This window comes from Pararge aegeria, chromosome 11 (genome assembly GCF_905163445.1).
Source record: "Pararge aegeria chromosome 11, ilParAegt1.1, whole genome shotgun sequence".
In the NCBI taxonomy this organism is placed as follows: Eukaryota; Metazoa; Arthropoda; class Insecta; order Lepidoptera; family Nymphalidae; genus Pararge; species Pararge aegeria.
In genome coordinates this window covers 17,610,931-17,630,437 of record NC_053190.1, presented here as the reverse complement: position 1 = coordinate 17,630,437, position 19,507 = coordinate 17,610,931, and the positions used below count along the sequence as shown (strand labels likewise).

Genomic DNA, 19,507 nt, shown 5'->3' with positions numbered 1-19,507 from the left:
ATCGAACCCCCGGCCTTAGACTCAGAAAGCAGGGTCGCTGCCCACTGCGCCAATCGTCAAGTTAGTATGAATTCATTTCCTATATCATCGCCTTAATACAATAGGGTGCGAAGTGAATTCAATATGAGCTGGTCCATCAATTAAGCAGTCCCATAGACGCCATATTGCCACTCAATTGGTTACATCGGAAAATAAATAATGCTTCTGGTTTGTTGTCACAGTTTAACGAAAACCATGCTGCTTTATTATTAAACGAATATAACATCATCCGCAGCCTTTTAACGCCCTACTGTTGTATTATGAAAATTAAGTTTAATTTGGCAATGTTACCTACTACTTTACTTATTGACTTATGTCAATTTAATCTTTGTAAAACACAACATTCATCTTTATAAAAAAAGTGGATATAAACAATCCACTTACTACAAACGGTCATAAATTAGTGATATCAGAATATCGTCTTAGGAAAGTACAGGAAACCTTTGTAGGGCTGAGCCTTTATGACATGATATCGAAGGTAATATTAGATTTACCAATACATGAGTTTAAAGAATGTATAAAAACACATTTCATTAATCGAGGTTACTGATGAATTGCTTAGTGACAAGGTTGCCTGGAAGCACGCCGGCGCTGCTGCGCTTTCATCTCACACAAGATAGAACAAAGATTGTTAAATTTTAAAACGATGTTGGAAAAGAGCAACTGCTGAGTTTCTTGCCGGCTTCTTCTCAGTAGAATCTGCCTTACGAACCGGTGGTAGAGTCACTACAAAAATACATTCTTGACGTTTCAAAAGTGCTTATATTAGGTTTACTTGAAATAAATCAATTTTGATTTTACGCTCGTTTCACACTTTATAGATTTTGACTTGGAAATGAATAATTGTTAAGTCATTGAAAAGAAACAATGTCGACTTGATGGCACGGTGTCAGAGCGAAACGTGCATTGCCGAAGATCTGATTCTCTTGCAATTCTCGGAATATAGCAAATTAAGCTTAATTTTCACAATATTTTGTGGAATTCCGCAAAGTGGCGTTACTTTGTTTCAATGTAATATTTCCTACTGATAAGCAAAGTCGTCTCGTTAAAATATTTAAAAGAATAGAAACCCCACGCTGTTCAAATGCGGGATGGTGGGCTTTTACATAGTCATCGAAGCGAAACGTGCCTCTCACTTATAAAAGTTATGTGCGTTTTAAGTAATTGAAATGTCACTAGCTTCAACGGTGAAGGAAAACATCGTGAGGAAACCTGCTTGCCTTATGTTCTACATATTGTTCTCAAAGGTATGCAGAGTCCACCAATCCGCACTGGGCCAGCATGGTGGACTACGGCCTTAACCCCTTCTCATTGTGGGAGGAGACCCATGCCCTGTTGCGGGCCGGTAATGGGTTGATACTTATACAGAAGCTTATAATATAGTTGTAATATTTATTGAGAGATTTTGCCTTAGCTGAATGACAATGGATACTAGAAGGTGATTGACCTCGTTCAATACAAAACCAATAAAAATAAACAAAACGACATCACTCAAGTGGCACTTCGCTACCACGCAATAATAATAATCCGGTTTATATTGGCGTGAATTTTGCTGTCAATATTATTGTCTACGTTTTGGATTACTCTGGCGTTACTTTGCAAAATTCCATGATATAAAATGACTAATTTGCCACAACCACGAAAGCCAGGAAAATTTAAAATGTACAATCAATAGCTTCTTCAATCTCTATACTCCACACGAAACAAATTATTTCCGCTCGTTTTGCTCCGACATCGGAACATACTCAGGAGAGGTTGACATTTTTGGTATTATTATATTGTATGGGCGTAAAATGTACTCTATTTTAAAATATCATTGTATGTTGTGTATGTCTTTACAAATGATAATTAAGGAGGCCTGGAGAACTATTTGAACAATTATATACCTAAAGTACCGCTTGCTTTTATGTAGTACAGTATAGTCAGTACATATTTGAAAATTTAATGTACGTTCATAAAAACATTTCTAAATTTAAGAAAAAATGTGACTGCAATAATTTAAACATTAGAAGTAAGAATAAACTTACAGTGCAATATACTAGGTTACATAAAAATCATAATTCGTTTAAAGGAAATTGCATACAATTCTACAATAAACTACCAATTGTCATCTTGGAGATGTCTCTTAAAAAGTTCAAAGTTTGTATTAAACGTAAGCTTATAGAAAAGTCCTATTATAGTATAAAGGACTACGTAAACGATAAAAAAGCTTGGGTGTAAATTATTGCTCTAACCAGGTTGCTCTTCTAATAATTTAAAATGACATTGTGAGATGGTGATAACAAAAAAAAAAAAACACCCGGCTAAGTTTGTTGTGGGCTTCTTCTTAGACCAGGACGCGTTTGGAACCCTGGTAGCTTTAGTTTTAAGTTTACGAATGTGGTTATCGCCATCATCTCACTACCATGTGGTTCTTATGTACGTATCAAAAGTGCCACCTGTGGGCCTACTTGAATAAAGATATTTTTGACTTTGACTTTGACTTTGACTTTGACTTTGACTTTGTAGTATAAATTAATCTAATTGACTGTTTATATCCACGTAATTTGAAAATCTTCTAACTAAACAGTAAATTCTTAACTAAGAGAACTCCAAACAACAATATACGGATAATAATAATAAATATATATTAATCACGGACAAGCAGCGACAAGGTTTGACGTAGTGTTTTTATACTCTATGGGTAAGTTATTGATAAATAACAAATATAGTACAAACACTTCGTCCTTATAACATAACAATAATTACAAACACAAACTTAGGTCTACGAAAAAAAAAAAAATGACGCAAAAGGAATAAGAAAAGAGTCTTATGCTTATGCATATGCCTGTCTCCAAAGGGGTAATAGCAGCAGTCGAATCCTAGCACGCATAATACTTGCTTCAACGTAAAGGAAAACATCGTGAGGAAACCTGCATAACTCAGAGTTTTACTTAATGTTCTCGATGGTATGTATTTTTTTATATTAATAGCGGGCAAACGAGCAAGTGGGTCACCTGATGATAAGTGATCACTGCCGCCCATAAACATCTGCAGCACCAGAGGAGCCACCGGTGCGTTGCCGGCTTTTAGGGAATTTGTTTATTTGGCCCTTGGTATGTGTTCACAAATCTTGGTATGTGTGGTAGACCGGTAATGGGTTGATATGATGACGATGAATAAGAAAAGAGTAGGAGTATATATAAATGCTTACCTCTAAGTCTTTCTGGGCGTGCTCCAACTTCTCAACGTACATGCGAAGCGCATCCACTGAGGTCACCGATTCCTGTTCTATGTCGTTCTTGTCTAAAATCGCCTTAATTTTATCAACAAGTTGACAGAAGTCCTTCCAAATTTCCCAGTCTTGTTCCAACTGCGCCTGCCTAGATTTTGCAGAATTGAGTGTGTTTTTCAGTAGTTGGTTATGCTTCTGATGCTCCTTTGACAGCTCTTCTTGTTCGGAAGCAGTAAGCGAGGGCCAAATTTTGTCTACAATATCCTGCATTCTCTTTCCAACTAAGTCTTTCATTTCTGGTTCAGATGTGTTGAAGAATGTCTTATGTTCATCCAAGTCAGCCTCAATATTTTCAAAATCAGTTCCATTTTTACCCATTCCTAACCTTATTCCCGCCTCATTTACCCAGATGTTTAATTTTTCTACCATTTGTTTATATTGCTGTCTATATTTCTTATTATCTTGTAGATGTTTTTCTCTGTTTCCTAATTCGGCAGGCAGCGATGATTTAAGAGAATTGCCTTCTGATACCATTTCTAGTAACGTGCCAGGAACACCATCGTCATTTTTAATAATGTCCATTATCTTTGTTAATTTTTCTAAATAAGACTGAACATTCTTAGCTAGAGTAGCATGTTCAATAAGTTTTTTGTCAACACTAGCAACATCTCTATTTAAAAGAGGCCGTGAATGTACTGCCGCTTCATTATCGTGAAGCCATTGAAGAATTTCAGAGAGATCCGCTGCTAACTTCTTATGTTCAGCGGCAGCTCTTTCATGTTCTTGACGCATCGCTTCAACAGTTCTTCTCAATGTCAGTAATTGTTGTTTTAGAGATTGCAGTAGTTCAGTGATATTGTTTCTGTCAATAACAGTGCCTTCTGCGGCAATTTGCTGACCTTTGTCAGTCGCAGTTGCAAGTAAAGCTTCGCAACCTTGTATTTTTGCAATTATATCATCGTAACGTTTTATTTTGTCTTCTAGGGAATCATTTGATTTTTCAATATCGGAAGTGAGCTCCGTGTATTTTGAAATAAAATCTTCAATTTCCTTAACAAGAGCAAAGAATTGCTCACGTAGTAGGAGAAGTTGCTTCAATTTAGATATTTGGTCATCAATGGTATTCATTAATTCATCTTGTTTTGACAAAATATCTTGTAGATCATGAACGTTACCACCTTGTAATTCATTGAGCATAGCTTTATTCTTCTTGAGATCATCTAAGATAGATTCATAGGCCTGAATAATAGGCAGAACATCTTCAACTTTGCTACCTATTGGTTTATTTAATGCCTTAAGTTTATTTTGGATTTCATTTAAGAATTCTAATGCAGCAGCTATTTTAGCAACGGCATCTTTGTATTCTTTGATATGTTTGAGTAAAATATTCTTTTTGTCGTTTATAACAGCTTTAATTCTCGCAAATCTATCAGATAGAACATTGACTTGTTCTTTGAGTTGTAATTTATTAGAGTCAGATAAAGTGTCCATCATATCTTTAGACTTGTCTTTAATTTTATTGATATTCTTTTCTACGTCATCGGCTTCTTTGCTGAGCTTTTCAAATTTAGCTAGTTGTTCTTCTAAAAGTTGCAGAGATACTGCTCGTAATTCTGGAGTGGCAGCCACTTCTGCTTCATTCAACCAGCTCTGAATCTTAGCAACGCCTGCTTCAAACTCGTTTCTTCCTTGTAATAATTTGTTTAATGCAGCAAGTTTTTCATCAATATCTATTTTAGCAGAAGTGTAAGACTTATTGAGGTCATCCAGTATAGCCTGTAATTTTGCCCTGTTTTCACTTGAACAGTCTTTAGATACAGCGTTACCTTGACGCATAACTTCAGTAAGAGACTCATTATGGAAATCTAATAGCTCATTCTGATGTTTTTTATGTACTGCGATTTCTTTTTCTACCTTAGCTACTTCCAAAGGAATCGGTCCCCCAAGTTTTTTAATTTCGGTTAGTTTAGCTTTAAGCCAGTTCTTAGCCTTTTCGATGTCGTTCTCTAATTTCTTCCTTATTTCAGAACAACCACCTAATCTTTCAATTTCTTGCTTAATGAGAGAAACAAGTTGTTTTTGCTTTGATGCTAATTCAGATAGCTCTGATTCTAGTTGCATTTGCTCCGAAGGTTCAAGTTCAGATTGAATATTGCTTACTTTCTTTTCTAATGAATCAATAACTGTTTTTTTGCTATCAGTCTCTTTAAGTAAATTGGCTACCTTCTTTTGTCTATCTTTGACTGATTTACTGTCATACCCCAGAGGTTCAGGATGCACAATATTGTCAATTTCTTTCTGCATCCATTCATTTTGTGCAGACACTTCACTCTTTGTGCCATCGATTGCTTTATACGTAATTTCAAGCATTTGTAGTTTACGCTGAATACGCTTAGCAATATCATTGTATCTTCTTTCTACAGATTTCATCTGAAAACAAGATTATTTATTCGTCTTTTGTACTGTTTTAGAAACTTTCATAATATTTATGTATATACAAATCTACTTACTTGTTCTTCTACTTGCTGTGACTCCAGATTGCTGACAATGTTTATGACATCACTTCCAACCGTTTTAATACTATCAACTTTTTCCTTGCCTGCTTGGCTAAACTCAGCTGTCAACTCTTTCAAAGCATTTAATTTCTGCGGACAAGGTAACCCAGAACCTTTGTCAGCCAAGCACATTTTTTTAAGCACTGAATCAAACCAATCATGAATTTCTTGACATTTGTGTCTGAAGTTATCTATGATAGCTTGGTTGCCCTTCTCCCTTTCAATAGCCTTAAGTATAGTCTGTTCTAGCTCGTTAAGATCTTCTTCAAGGTTTATTTCATCTTCCAGCCCTAGAAAATTTGTAATATTAATATTTGGTTAATTTGTGACAATTATATTATTATTGGATTATAATCCAATGTGATAAGCGGACTTTACATAACAATGAGATATTGTTTAACGATGAATAGATTTATAACATTATTCATTTGGATTTGAAATTACCTTCAGTGGGTATCTCAGTAAGTATCCTATTCCTCTTTTCAGCCAGTGACGCAAGAGCGTCATTCATAGCCGCCATGTCTTGTTTAGCAGCTTCAGGACGTAGTTTAGTCGGATTTGAGAGCCAATCATGTGCTAAAGCATTATGTACATTTATCCATTCCTGGATCTCCACCACTTGCTTCATAGCTTCTTCCATTCCACTAACAGCGTCCCGTAGTGTTTCAAGGTGGCTTTGTACCTAATAAAATAGAAATATTAAAAAAAAAAACAATAAACCTTTTTATTCTACGATGTCATTTATAACTAAGTGGCTAAGTGCATCATACTATTAGGTTGTAATTAATTCAATTAAGATTTAAGTAGGAAATATTTACAAAAATATAAAAAAATATGGATTGAAAATTATTATAATTGTTTATACCTTATTTAACGGTTTCAAATAGATGGGAGTAATTCTTAACTATTTCAGCTTTCTCGTGCCATTATTAAATTGATGTACAATTTTTTTTATGTAGAGTACGCATTCAAAATATTATCAGACCATGGTTTATTTGAATAAAGAATGTTTTGGCTTTGACTTTCCATACAACCTTTATTTTAGTTGCTATAGAAAGTCAAAGCGATATCTATGTTTGTTTGTTTTTGCTTAAAGAATCACATACGAGTATATCCACATACATCAATATTATTATCATTTTCTTAAGTAAATAATACATAAAGCGAAGCCTTACCCTTTTCTCAAAAGCCACAAATTTCTGGCTGAACTCAGGTGCTTCGAGTGTCTTAATTAAGGTGTCAACTCTTGCTCTGCCTATCTCGCTTACATGTTTCTACAACAAACCATGCATCACACAAGTGCGGGTTAGTGGGCGGTGCGATTGGTGTCATGTGTGAGGGAATACAAAATATCGATCGTATACATGATTTTTTAAATGTTAATACCTTAAAAACATAAATGGCTTTCCAAATACATTTTGAATAACAACGCAGAATTCTCCTGATTCGAAAAATGTACAATTCAACACAAATACCTGCGTATGGGATATAGTGTTTCACTAGCGCTATTGATTAAATTGCTCTAATAAAACATTCTCAATAATTTTTAATATTTTGTTCGATTCCCTCAATGTTTTAAAACATTTTCTTACGCACCATCAAAAATAACTCAATTCGTGATAAGTGTTAGTACGGAAGTAGCATAAACGCTGTGAATCCAGAAAATGCATCAAACGTTTTTGTGCCCTTTTTTACATTTACAGTACTTTTACTGCCTCTATATCAGAGATCAGTGCGATAGGTTTTTGGGAAACGCATCTATTAAATAGCTACATTTCGTAGGTTGACTTTTATATGAAAGAGATTTCACAGTAAAGCAACCTCGCACATTCTCAATACAAAGGCAGCAGCCCTATACTTGCAGTGTTTGTTCTGAATCAAGATGAGTAGCAACTTTATAAAAAACATGTGTCTGAAATCTTATTATGGAGCAGAAAGAAACAGCGTAATATATTTTTTGAAAAAAAAAAAAGGATTTCTTCAGATTTTAATTCAAGGGAACAAGTCAAGATGTAATACGGTGTGAAAAATTTCATATATTATTAAAGAATAAGTAGTAATCAACTGATACTAAGAAGGCCAATTAAAAATATTCAAAAGTCTTGCAGACAAAAAAGTGTTATAGTGAGTTTACAGCCAAATTGATTGTGAATCCTTCAATTTGTTTACAAACTCGCTGGGAAACTTCAAAGGTGAAGTAATGTTTGTAAGTACAGGTTAAAAAAAAAAACTTTTTTTTATTAACCATATAACCATATCAACCATAGATCAGCGCTTGACGACAATCATGGCTGCTTAAAAGCAATGATGAGGTCTAGGTTGGAGCACGCTTGCTTAGAAAAAGCCTACTCACTCTTGCCTTGATAGTACTCAAATTATACGTGGCAGGCAACATAGTTGCCAGGAGGGCGTTCCAGATCCTAGCGGTACGTATCAGACGAACGTGGTTAAAAAAAGTTCCGTACGTGTTGATGGAATATCAACCACATAAGGATGCCACCGCTCACGGTGTCTCGCTGTTCACGTAAAGATTACGATCTAATACATACTCGCAATAAATGGACCTTAAAAAACTGTTCAGATGCTCTAAGCGTAAGATAGAGAGATCTAATTTCGAACATAGATGAGAAGATCGGTTGAAGAACCAGAGCACTACAAATTGACAATGAGCGAGACACAGTACAAAGAATAGATAGATGCACATTAGGATTCATAATGCTATCTACTAGGTAGACAAGCGACATCATATGGGTAGAACAGGCGTTACTTAGTTTGATTCCATGTGATAAAATGAAAATTACTGTGGCAAATGCAGAATGGAAGCATTTTGAAAGATTGGTGTGGTGCAAATGGAATAATTCATAAGTGGCACATACTTGTGCCAGTGGAATACCGTATGAAATTCCTACAAACGTCTTATATCTAGCAACTAAGATGGTGGGTATGGTATAGTAAGACAAAATCCTAACGCTAAGAATCTGATTGTGATAAAGACAACTTACTGATATAACATCTTGATTCAGATCTAAAGCTATTTTTTACCAAAATGTCGCAAATACAAAAATTTTAATTAATAACAAAAAACAACATTCCGGTAAATTAACCAACTGCTTTAGAAACCAGGTGCAGAAAAAAAACATTGCCAACGGAAGCCTGTACAATTATTTTCTAACTACAATATTTTCTATCTACCACTTCCATTAAGTTTTCAAAATTAAAATAATTCTTACTTTCACAACGGCTCTACATACTCGTTGGTTTTGCTCTTTTTCGGACCTGGCAATCTTAAAGCTTTTGGTAGTATATATAGTATATGAAATGTCAACCAGAGTATCTTATTTATACACATATTTTAGTAATAAAACCATCAAAAATTGACTAGTACTCGTTGTGTTTAGGATTAAAGAAAACTAATGCATCTTCGCTGTGAGCTACCTAAAGTAAAAAGCACACAGTTAGGTAAACGGTCCTACTCATTAAAAGGGATTTGTTGCAATTTTTTATTTAAGACTTTTCAAATAGTAAGGATTTAAGGCCGGATAAAAAAATTACTCTTTTCCGAAATAAAAAGAATCACTGTAATTTTATATATGAATTATTGATTCTGAAGTTCTATCAAATGCTTAAAGTAATCAAAATAAAAATGCTGCTAACCAGTGGTGACCAAACAAAATTTGTGATGGGATTGAGGGATGAAGTAATTCCATCGCTATCAAACCAATGCTAGTCTTTTATGATGACAACCGATTTAAAACCATCTAAAAAAGTTTTATAAGAGACTGCAGGAAACAACATATTAATTAATAAAACATTTTAAATCAACATTCAATTTCACAAAATAAAAAACATAACAACATCAATCCTTTGTCTTCAACTGTGTAACCACAGGCTTGAGAGACGTTGTAAATTATTCATTGATATACTCAAATGAAGGATACTCTCTCGCTCTTATTGACCAGTAGATGGTGCTAATGTAGTAGAGGCGTGGTGAGGTATAGACTATACTCTTTTGAATATCAGGAATTATAATGATAAGTAGTATTTCAGTGAATTTTGAACAATTTTTATTATGATTATATTCATAACAATACGAATATAATCATAATCGTATCGTCTTCCGCGTAATTGGTTGCACAATTGAGACAATTTACAATGAGGTAAGCACATCCGAGGCAAGCACCGCACCTGAAAGCTTCAATACCTGATCAATTAAGTCCTCCAGTCTAGCGCGCACGTGCAACTCGCGAGGAGGTACCGGAAGGGGTGCAGTGTCTGCGGGGGACGAGGGGCGGGAGACCGAGGCGGCTGCTGCAGAACACGCTGCTACAGCTGCAGAAAGCCTGCTCTTCTCAGTTTGAAGACGATTGTGGAGTGCCTGGTAAAAAATTGGCGGATGATGGAGAAATGATTTTATTATTACTGACTTGAATAGATTTTTCAGTATCACGAATGTTATAGACACAAGAGGGACTATTAAATAAATATCTATTATAGCATGATAGATTTAATATACCTACAGTAAAAATGAATTTTACTCACGATAGTTTAAATTCTAATTAACGTCATATGACTCAAAGTAAATCGTAATTTAAAAGTTGTAAATAAATAAAAAACAAGAGTTACTTACCCTTGCTTTGTCAAGCAAGTCCCGTCCATGCGAAAGACCATCTACAGGTACATCTAATTCCGTAATCGCCGGCTCGCAGTCGTCTAAATTATTCAAAATACTTTCCAATGTGTCTTCATATTCCTTGAACTTCGCGAGTCCTTCCCTTAACCGACGTTCAATCTGCAGTGCTGTTGCTAATAAACTCTTGTGACTGTCACTAACATTCTTAAGTTGCTTTCCTACTGTATCACGAATTGAAGGCGTGGTGACTTCATATCTTTCGATTTGGGCGCGGCCCTTTGCTTCCAAATCGTCCAAAGTTGACTGATATTTCTGAATATCATCTAAAAGAACAGCATGCTGGGCTAACTGTTCTTCGGTCTGTTCACGATTGGCAATGTACAACGAGTTGTGTGCCATAAGTTGGAATGATATTTGTAGTAACCATTTCTCAGTGTCTTGCAGCGATTGGTGATACTGATTATAATCTTTGATTTCAGATTCAAGTTCTGCTTTCTTTGCTGCACACTTAGATTTTAAGACGTCAATTTTCTTCTCTATGTCTTTTACGGCGTTTTTCACAGCTGGTTTTCTTGCCCAACTGCTAAGTTCGTTAGCGTCACATTTAAGACGCTGTAGTTCAGGTGATTTGTTAGCGATCTCATCTTCAATATGTTTGTATTTCTCAAGTAGAGTCTTCATTTCACCAAGTTCACCACCTGTTGGGGGTACTTTGTCTAGATTTTGTTCCGTATCTTTTATCCACTGATTAATTTTATTCTTTGAATCTTCAAAGTCTTCCCATTTTCCGATTGCAGCCTTAAGTTGAGCAGTAATTGAGTTAAGATCTATTTTAAGTTGGTCCCAACTCTCTTGTAGGACTTTCACGTCATTTCGTAAACCATCTTGTTCTTCAGGTGGCGTGTTGTTTAGAGCCTTTTTGAAGGCGTCTTGTAGAATAAGAAGTAAATGGTGACCTTCAGTCATCCTGTTCGTGACTAGTTGAACAGTTTCTAATTTGTCTTTCGTAGTGTCAATATCACCAACGCCAATGGAGTCATGTACCGTTCCATGTGCTGTTTCTAACCATTTCTTAAGTTCTTCCTTTGCTTTTATAAATTCCGTGTGATCAGAAAGGTTTTTCTCTCCATTGGAAACCAAGCCTTGAATCTTCGTTAATAGAGATGTATACTCAGTTTGCAAGTTAACAGTCTTATCGCGGACCCACGCGCAAGCGCTTAGTTCCATTAAGTTCTCACATCTATCATTTAGTTCTTCCATCACGTGTTTATTAGCCAAAGCTTGAGCAAGAAGATCCTAAAAGAGAAAATATATTTAATAATATATAGAAAACTTTTACCGTACATAGCGTTTCTTCTATTTAGATTTGTTAAAAATGTAAAAATATGTTTTGTTTTACTTACGCGACACTTGTCTAGATACTCGGGTGTTATTTTATCCACCTTTTGTACAGCATTTAACTTGCTATCAAAGTCCTTAACCCATGAATTCATCTTATCTGAAGTCTCCATAAAATCAGACCAGGCTGTCAAGCATTTTTCTAATAATTTCTTGGTATCTTTGCAAATTTGTTGCAAGTTTTCCCATTCTATCTTTAATTGTTTAATTTCCTGATTAATATTGTCTTTTCCTTCATTTCCTGTTGTTTCTAACACAGCCTCACTTAGTTTTACGGCTATTTGAAGTAATGCCTCCCCTTTGGGAAGTGAACTTATAATTTTATTAACGTTGTTTAGTTTCTTTTGTACTTCTTCTTTAGCGCCATGGGAGTCTGAGCATTGTTGGATTTCAATCTTACGGTTACGGATCCAATCATAGAAGTTATCATAGGATTCTTTGTATTGGATGTGAGTGTTGACGTAGTCTTCGAGTTTCTAAAATTAAAATACATAACTTAGTTTAAAAATACAATAAAAAACTAGAAAACACTATATAAAATAATTATATAATACGGTAACACTTACGCTAATCATATCATTGACCGTTGTTCTTATTTCACTGTATCGCTGTAGAGTGTCATCAATTTCTTTAGATTTCAAGGATGGATCTTCTCGAAGTTTGTCATTTAATTTATTGACAAGATCTTTATGGGAGTCAATGTCTCGGTTAAAGGTTCTGAATTTCTCCAATTTAGCCTTCTTTTCCGAGAGGTCGTTAAGGAGGGAGTCATCTGATTGTATTTTCTGGTCGATATCATCTAACCACTCTACCAATAATTTATGGATCTGTAAAATTAATTAATAAATAAGTATGAATTTTTTTTTTTCTTAACATTTTTAATCAAATTACATTTGCTGAGTAGTTATGTTAAGATAACACATTTGATACTCATAAATGGAAGTGTTACATTTATTTTCAGTTCTACAACAACGCACTGAATTTGATCAAACTTACCACATTCCGGAAGTTTGACTATCAACCTCCGAAGCAAAAACAACGGAGTATTATCAGTTTATCTGTGGGTGTTATTGTGTGTATGTGTGTTTGACAGACAGACATGTGGCCTCTTAGTGGCTGACTGGATAAACCGATTTCAATTTTGTTTTTTGTTTGAAAGGAGAATTAGGTAGGATTGTTCTTAGTAATGTTTGATTAAAATCGCAAGATGGCAACCGCCAGAAAATGGCGGTTTACATATTTTTTTTTCACTCCCTCAATATTGGTATCAAAGGAAAGGGGACTAGTAGAATAACTTACAAGATATTGAAAGTCGGAGGTTTTTAAATTTATGCATTAAATAATAAAAGTTTTACCTTAGAAATATCATCAAACTGGGATGCTCTGCTCGTCAACTTATTGCGCACTTCTTGTAAATCAGCGATTAATTTATCAAATTCTTGCTTTAAGCTATCGGTGTCTTCTTGTATTTTGGCCGCTCCAGTTTGCTCCGTATTCATTATAACCTTCTCTTTCAATTCTAAAAGGTACCTTAATTTGTTTTGACCTTGTTCTAAGGACTGACGTAAAAGCTTCACAGTGTTGATTTTGCTGTTGACTTCTTGTAATGTATTTGGGATTTCAGCGCACTGGTTCAATTTCTCCCGAGTTCTGTCTAGCCAATCTTGGCATTCTCCATACAAAGCGTTGTGTTGCTGGTGCTCCTAAAATATTTAAAGTAACAATAAGCATAAAAATATTCTTGAGCAACTTTGATTAATTCACAAAAAAACAAACAGAAAGTGTTTTTTTAATGAATCAAAAACATAATTCTACTATGTAAACTTTAACATTGATGCTAATAGTGTCTGCATGATTTCGGACCCTACCTAAATATTTTTAGTGAGGCTATAGTTATAAGGGCATCATGTGTCAAACTACAAAATAAAACTACGTACTACGTATCTAAACACGCCCTGATGAAATGATACCCTAATCACATATTATCACAGAGTATTATCTTAAAACTTCATTTAATTTAACATATCTTGACTACTAAACTATGAGGATCATAGTTTTGTAATAAAAAGTAAACAGTATTATTATTATAATGTCTTAATCAATTGTAGTAAGGCCCTTGTTTTTCTTACCTGATAATGCAGTTCCAATCGCTTCATCACCTCCTTAGCAAGCGACAATATCGCGTTATATTTAGTAGTGAGTTGAGTAATACCATTGGAGACCCTCGTGTCAGAACACGTTTCGAGTAACGTCTGCGCTCGCATGTTAAGCTTGTCTAACTCCGCTTGCCAATCAAACAGAGTTTGGAGATGTCCCTGACAATTAAAAAACAAAACAATAGTAATAATGCAACATTTTTTTTTCATTACCACTACTAGTTAGCCCTTGACTGTTATCTCACCTGATGCAAACTTAGATGTAAGGGGGCTAACCTGTTAGGGGTATGGCAATTATATTGCGAGGTGGGCGTAGTGGGCAGCGACCATGCTTTCTGAGTACATGGCTGTGTAGAGTTCGATTCCCTATTTGTGTGATGAACATGAATTTGTTTCAGTGTCAGGGTGTTTATCTGTTTTTTATAAGCATCTACGTATATAATTCATAAAAGTATTCTCAGTTATCTCAGTATCTTATACCGCAAGCTACGGTTACTTTGGGGCTAGGTAGCGATGAGTGTATTGTCGGAGGATATTTATTTACTAGCGGTCCCTCTCGACTTCGTCCGCGTATTGCGAAACGCGTAATTCAAATGGAACTAACATAGTTCTAAATTACTAAGAATTCTTGTAATTATCTTAATCGTAATACGAAAAGTCTAAGATATTTTGTAGGTTTTCTAAAATTGGTCTTTAAAACTCAAACAACTGTTTCTTGAGAAAAATGTGTGTGCTTTTGTTTTGGTAATTCCCGTGTTGATTTTAAGTAAATAGCTACAATCAAAAATTAAAATTCTTTATTTCTTACCTGGAACTCTTCTAAAACCACTTTCTTTTGTTCTAAGCTGTTCTGCAATTTGTTGAAGGATTGCACCAGTTTCTCAGTCTTTGACAACCAATCCAGGGCTTCTTTGTATTGCTCTTCGTATTCTGTCCATTTGACGATACCACCCTCAATAAGTGCCTTAGTGGTGTTAAGTTGTTCACTAAATATAATAAAAACGCTTGTTATTTTTTTCTAATCCGTAAAACCGCTTTGCTATCTTGCTTTTCATGTTTTATGTGAAACTATAGAATACTTTCTATGAATGAATGTGCAAAAGTTTGGCTATTATTTTATTTTTAATTGGTTTTTTCACGATAGCGCCCAAATAGGTGTTTTTAGAATTCCATACACGCAAAGTGCCAACGTCCCGTTTATTACTAACATTCTGCTGCCAGTTGTACGTCTATCCGTCTGTCTGTTCGTCTGTTTCCAGGACGTATCTCAATAACCATCATAAATAGAGAGTTCCAATTTAAACAGGATATGCCAACAGCTGACTTTTGATTTATACTTTTACATGTGATTGAATAATTTTATTTTAATACACTTAACATTAATAACTGAGATATTATATCGTTAGACTATTTCGTAATTTTTATATGCGTTAAAAACTTTACGAACTACCACGCTGCTAAGTTATCAATCCGGACTATATAATATTATATTTGATAAAACATATATAGTAGCTATATTTATTTTAGCACTTACACATAGGTATCGTATTCCTCTTGCATCAGAGCCACTTCTTCTTCAATGTCTTCCCTATCTTCGTCATCAGCAAGTGCGCAAGATATCTCTCCCTGCTCCAGTGCTTTTTGGAGTTTCGCTTGACCTTCTGGTAATTCACTTTCCAACACTTTAAGCTGCGATATCTTGCTGCTCAGAGACTCTTTGTCACCTGTTGCATCGGAACATTTTCCTAATTTTTCTTTAGCAGCTCTTATCCATTGGACGAAATCTGTTCCGGCATCAATAAATACTTGGTGCTGTTCTACAGTTTCTTTTTGCTTCTCATACAAATCTTTTGCTTGTTTGGATAGACTCTCGTATTTGCTTGTAATTTCTGATGCAGGAGCTTGTTGCATAAGTTCAGAAGCCTTAGAAGTTACAGACTGAATCATGGGCTCAAACGAAACGATATCTTGAACAATATTGTTTGTTTGACGGAGTGTGGCTTTCCTTTCACCAAGGCTTAGGCCTGTAGTGAGACCTGCGAGGCGGTCTTGGCCCTTCTTTGACTTGGCAACTTTCTGTTCACACACTTCTTGTAGTTTTGCTTCTCTATCGGAGATCCATTGTTGCAACTGTGAGTAACTAGAACTATAGTCTGCCCATTGCAGTAAAGCAGTTTCCAGGTGGACCTTGGCTGTAGTCATCTTTTTGACTAAGCGTTCCCATTCGCTTTGTAAATCTTTCAATTCCGTGTTTATTCTATCTTTTCCATCAGATCTGGTATTTCTTAGAACTTTTTCTCCGCTATTTACGGTAGCGTGCACAAGATTTTGACCTTCCTCACGACGTTTTAGCAAGTCTTCGATTTGATCTAAACGTTTTTGTAAAGCATCTTTGCTGCTATTACTTCCCGTATCACCTCCACTACGAGTAATTTCCCAAGCATCATTTATCCATTTCTTAGTTTTTTCATAATTATCGTCATAGTTTTTGTGCTGTTCGTAATTAGTTTCTACTTTTTTCAGAACATCATTTGCCATATTAAGTAATACTTGATATCTAGAGTTTAAGTGCCTTAACTGATTGTTAACATAAGTATCCAAATGGGAAGCTAGAAGGCCAGCAGCAGACGCATTAAATTTATCTATATCCACTTTTCCCTTTTGTAATTGATCAACAATTTCTTGTACTTCATTTACTTGGCCTCCCTTTTCTTTAGCAGTACCTAGTAAAGCAAGTTTGTGGTTTTTGATCAGAATTTCCTTTTGTTGTAACCAGTCAGACAATCTTTCGTATTCATCTTTGTATTCTCGCCACTGATTGACAGTATCTTCTAATTGACTCTTTTGTTGCTTTATTTCATTAAACAATTGCTCAAAGCTTTCTTTAAGAGCTTTCATCTCATTTTTAATTATAGCCTGTCCATCGGGTGAAGTACTCGCTAGCACAACTTGTCCAGTATGTTGCAAATGCTCTAATAATAGTTCACCTTGTGCTTGTTTGTTTATTAGAGAGTCAAGTGGAGCTACTGAGTTCTCGATTGCTAGTTTGTCACTTAATGGTTTTGATTTTAAAGATGGAACCTTTTCTCTTGCTCTACCTAACCACTGAATAAGTTCATCATGAGCTTCTTTGTATAACCTATGGTCTTTATATTGTTCCTCACGATCGGCTAACAGCTTTTTGATTTTATCATATAAGGAATCAAATTTATTAAGAGTTTCCTGGGCTTGTGAAGCTGCTTGATTTTGTTGTCCACTAGCTAACATTTCAGCAGCTTTTGATTTTAATGTTTCAACCTCCAACCGATCACAACGGGCTTTTTCTTCTACTTCCTTAAGTTTTTCGAGCTGCGCACGCTTATCTGACATTGAAGTTTCAAATGGTGTTAAATCTGCTATCATATTTTCTAGCCAAATATTACTTTTTTGAATTAATTGTATTTGTTCTAGGAATCCAGCCCATTTTGTCACCGAATCATCTAATAAGTTCTTAGTTTCAATCATTCTTGATAGTAACGCTGACCACTGTTCTTGTAAAGCTACCAAAGAATTATTGATGGCTTCGTGACCAGATGGCGCTGTATTTGCCATTACGTTTTGAGCAAGTTCAACTATCGACTGTACTTTAGTAAATCCTTCGTCTTTTGTGAGTAGCAAATTCTGTATTAAAACTAACTTTGTTTCTAAATCATCTTGTGAGCAAGAGCTTAAATCTGCACAGAAGTCTAGTTTATCTCTTAATTCTTCTATCCATTGAGAACATTCAGTGACTTTACTAGTAAATTCTTGATGTGTCTTAACATACTGCTGCCACCTATTTGTCAAATCTTTAACTTTTTGTGATAATGTTTGGTATTTTACAGTTAATTCAGATATTTGAGAACCTCGAGATCCAAGGACACCAGTGTACAGCTGTTGGGCTTTCTCTGTAATGTTGTCAATTTCAAGTTCCTTTGCCCGAACTTCACCCTGTAACTCCTGGAATTTGTTGTATTGATCTTGTTTTTCCGGCAACGTTGCTTTCAAATCAACTGCGTGTATTTGGTTATCTGTATTTCTAATCCACGTCAAGCATTGATCTTTCATACTCTCATATTCGGTCCATTGTTGGATTTTGTTTTCCAAAGATTCAATTATTTTATTTATGAATGATACAAGCCCTTCCCACTCTTGATGGGAAGCATCAATCTGATTCCTTATATTAGTTTGACCGTGATTCACTGTTCCTGGCAACACCTTTTCACCGAGTGATCTTATTTTGTCTATCCGATTCTTTTCCTCAGGCAGACTTATTTGTAATGATTTTATTTTTTCACAATTACTGCTTAATGCCACCCTTTCCAAGTTAACGTCACCCCATAATTGAGCTGTGTTATGAGTAGCTTCAACCCACTCCTGCAAGTCCATGACAGCTTTACTGTACTGTTGATGATTATTTACTATGGCTTCATACTGTTCTACAAAAGATTTTGCTCGAGCAAGAATATTATCATGTCGCTGTTTTAGTATGTTCAGTTCTTTAGAAATGTTTTTGTTAATATCAGGCAAGCTTTGCGCTCTAACTTCTAAGTCAGTGATATCTTGTTGATGAGCAACTGCATCTTGCAGGTCGTTTCTGTACACAGTAAGTTGATTCCGTTTTTCATCTAACGTTGCTTTTAGCACAAGTTCTTTTGGAAGATTTTTTTCCGCCAAACTTAACCATTCATTAACACCTTTAAGATTCTCGTCAAATGAAGACCATTTGTTAAGCTCAGAATCTAAATCTCGTTCGGCTTTCGTGATGTTGTCATATAAATTATCAACAGCCTGCTGCATATCATGAAGTTGTTGTTCAATTAGTTCTTTGCCCTCAGGTGAAGTTGATGGATATAGTTTTTCACCTAATTCAAGAGTATTATTTACTAGTAGAGCGGCATTACGTCGTTGACTAAGCAAATCATTTAAGCCTTCACGTTTACTATTAATTCCCTCAGGAGTATTGGATGCATTATTTTCACACTCAGCAAATTTGTGTTGAGCTGTTTTAATCCAATCCATACATTGATTATATTTTTCTTGATAAGCATTGTGGTCATTCACGGCTTGCTGACATTTTTTGACTAATTCTTTAGCAGTAGAATGTACAGATTGAAAGCGCGATGTCAACTGTTGCAAATTCATGGTGATCCTAGTGTCATTACAATTCTCAATAAGATCACTAAACTCATCTGTTAGTTTATCGACGTCGTTTTCTGTTTTTTTTAAGTTAGCTAAAATTGCCTGAAAATTAAAATTGAAAAAGTAATGAATATTTTGATGATTTTAAGTATGGAATGTTATTCAGTCAGATATAACTACAACAACTACCATTAGTACCATTAAATAAGTCGTATTATTCTTCTACCAAAACCTTTCATATTTACTCTTAACTATTAAAAACACGGTTCCTATAAAAATTAGTAATGCCATAATAAATAGCCAATATATAAATATAATAATGTGGTAAGTACTGAAAATTGTTCCCTTTTGTTAG

General features: G+C 35.1%; 1 protein-coding gene across 7 annotated transcripts in view; it reads right to left on the bottom strand.

Moving 5' to 3' along the window:
- LOC120627573 (nesprin-1) overlaps positions 1-19,507 on the bottom strand; it is a 233,921-nt gene that overhangs the window by 104,053 nt on the left and 110,361 nt on the right. For 6 of the 7 annotated variants that reach the window (XM_039895576.1, XM_039895578.1, XM_039895577.1 and 3 more), the window contains 12 exons: positions 15,527-19,254; positions 14,801-14,978; positions 13,966-14,151; positions 13,192-13,539; positions 12,403-12,663; positions 11,842-12,312; positions 10,436-11,734; positions 10,010-10,183; positions 6,984-7,082; positions 6,253-6,490; positions 5,764-6,098; positions 3,233-5,683 (listed from right to left, as the gene is read on the bottom strand). In XM_039895576.1, the coding sequence (XP_039751510.1) occupies positions 3,233-5,683; positions 5,764-6,098; positions 6,253-6,490; positions 6,984-7,082; positions 10,010-10,183; positions 10,436-11,734; positions 11,842-12,312; positions 12,403-12,663; positions 13,192-13,539; positions 13,966-14,151; positions 14,801-14,978; positions 15,527-19,254 (9,768 nt within the window). The remainder of the gene's footprint in view (positions 1-3,232; positions 5,684-5,763; positions 6,099-6,252; positions 6,491-6,983; positions 7,083-10,009; positions 10,184-10,435; positions 11,735-11,841; positions 12,313-12,402; positions 12,664-13,191; positions 13,540-13,965; positions 14,152-14,800; positions 14,979-15,526; positions 19,255-19,507) is intronic. The other variant, XM_039895580.1, reaches the window with a different exon arrangement.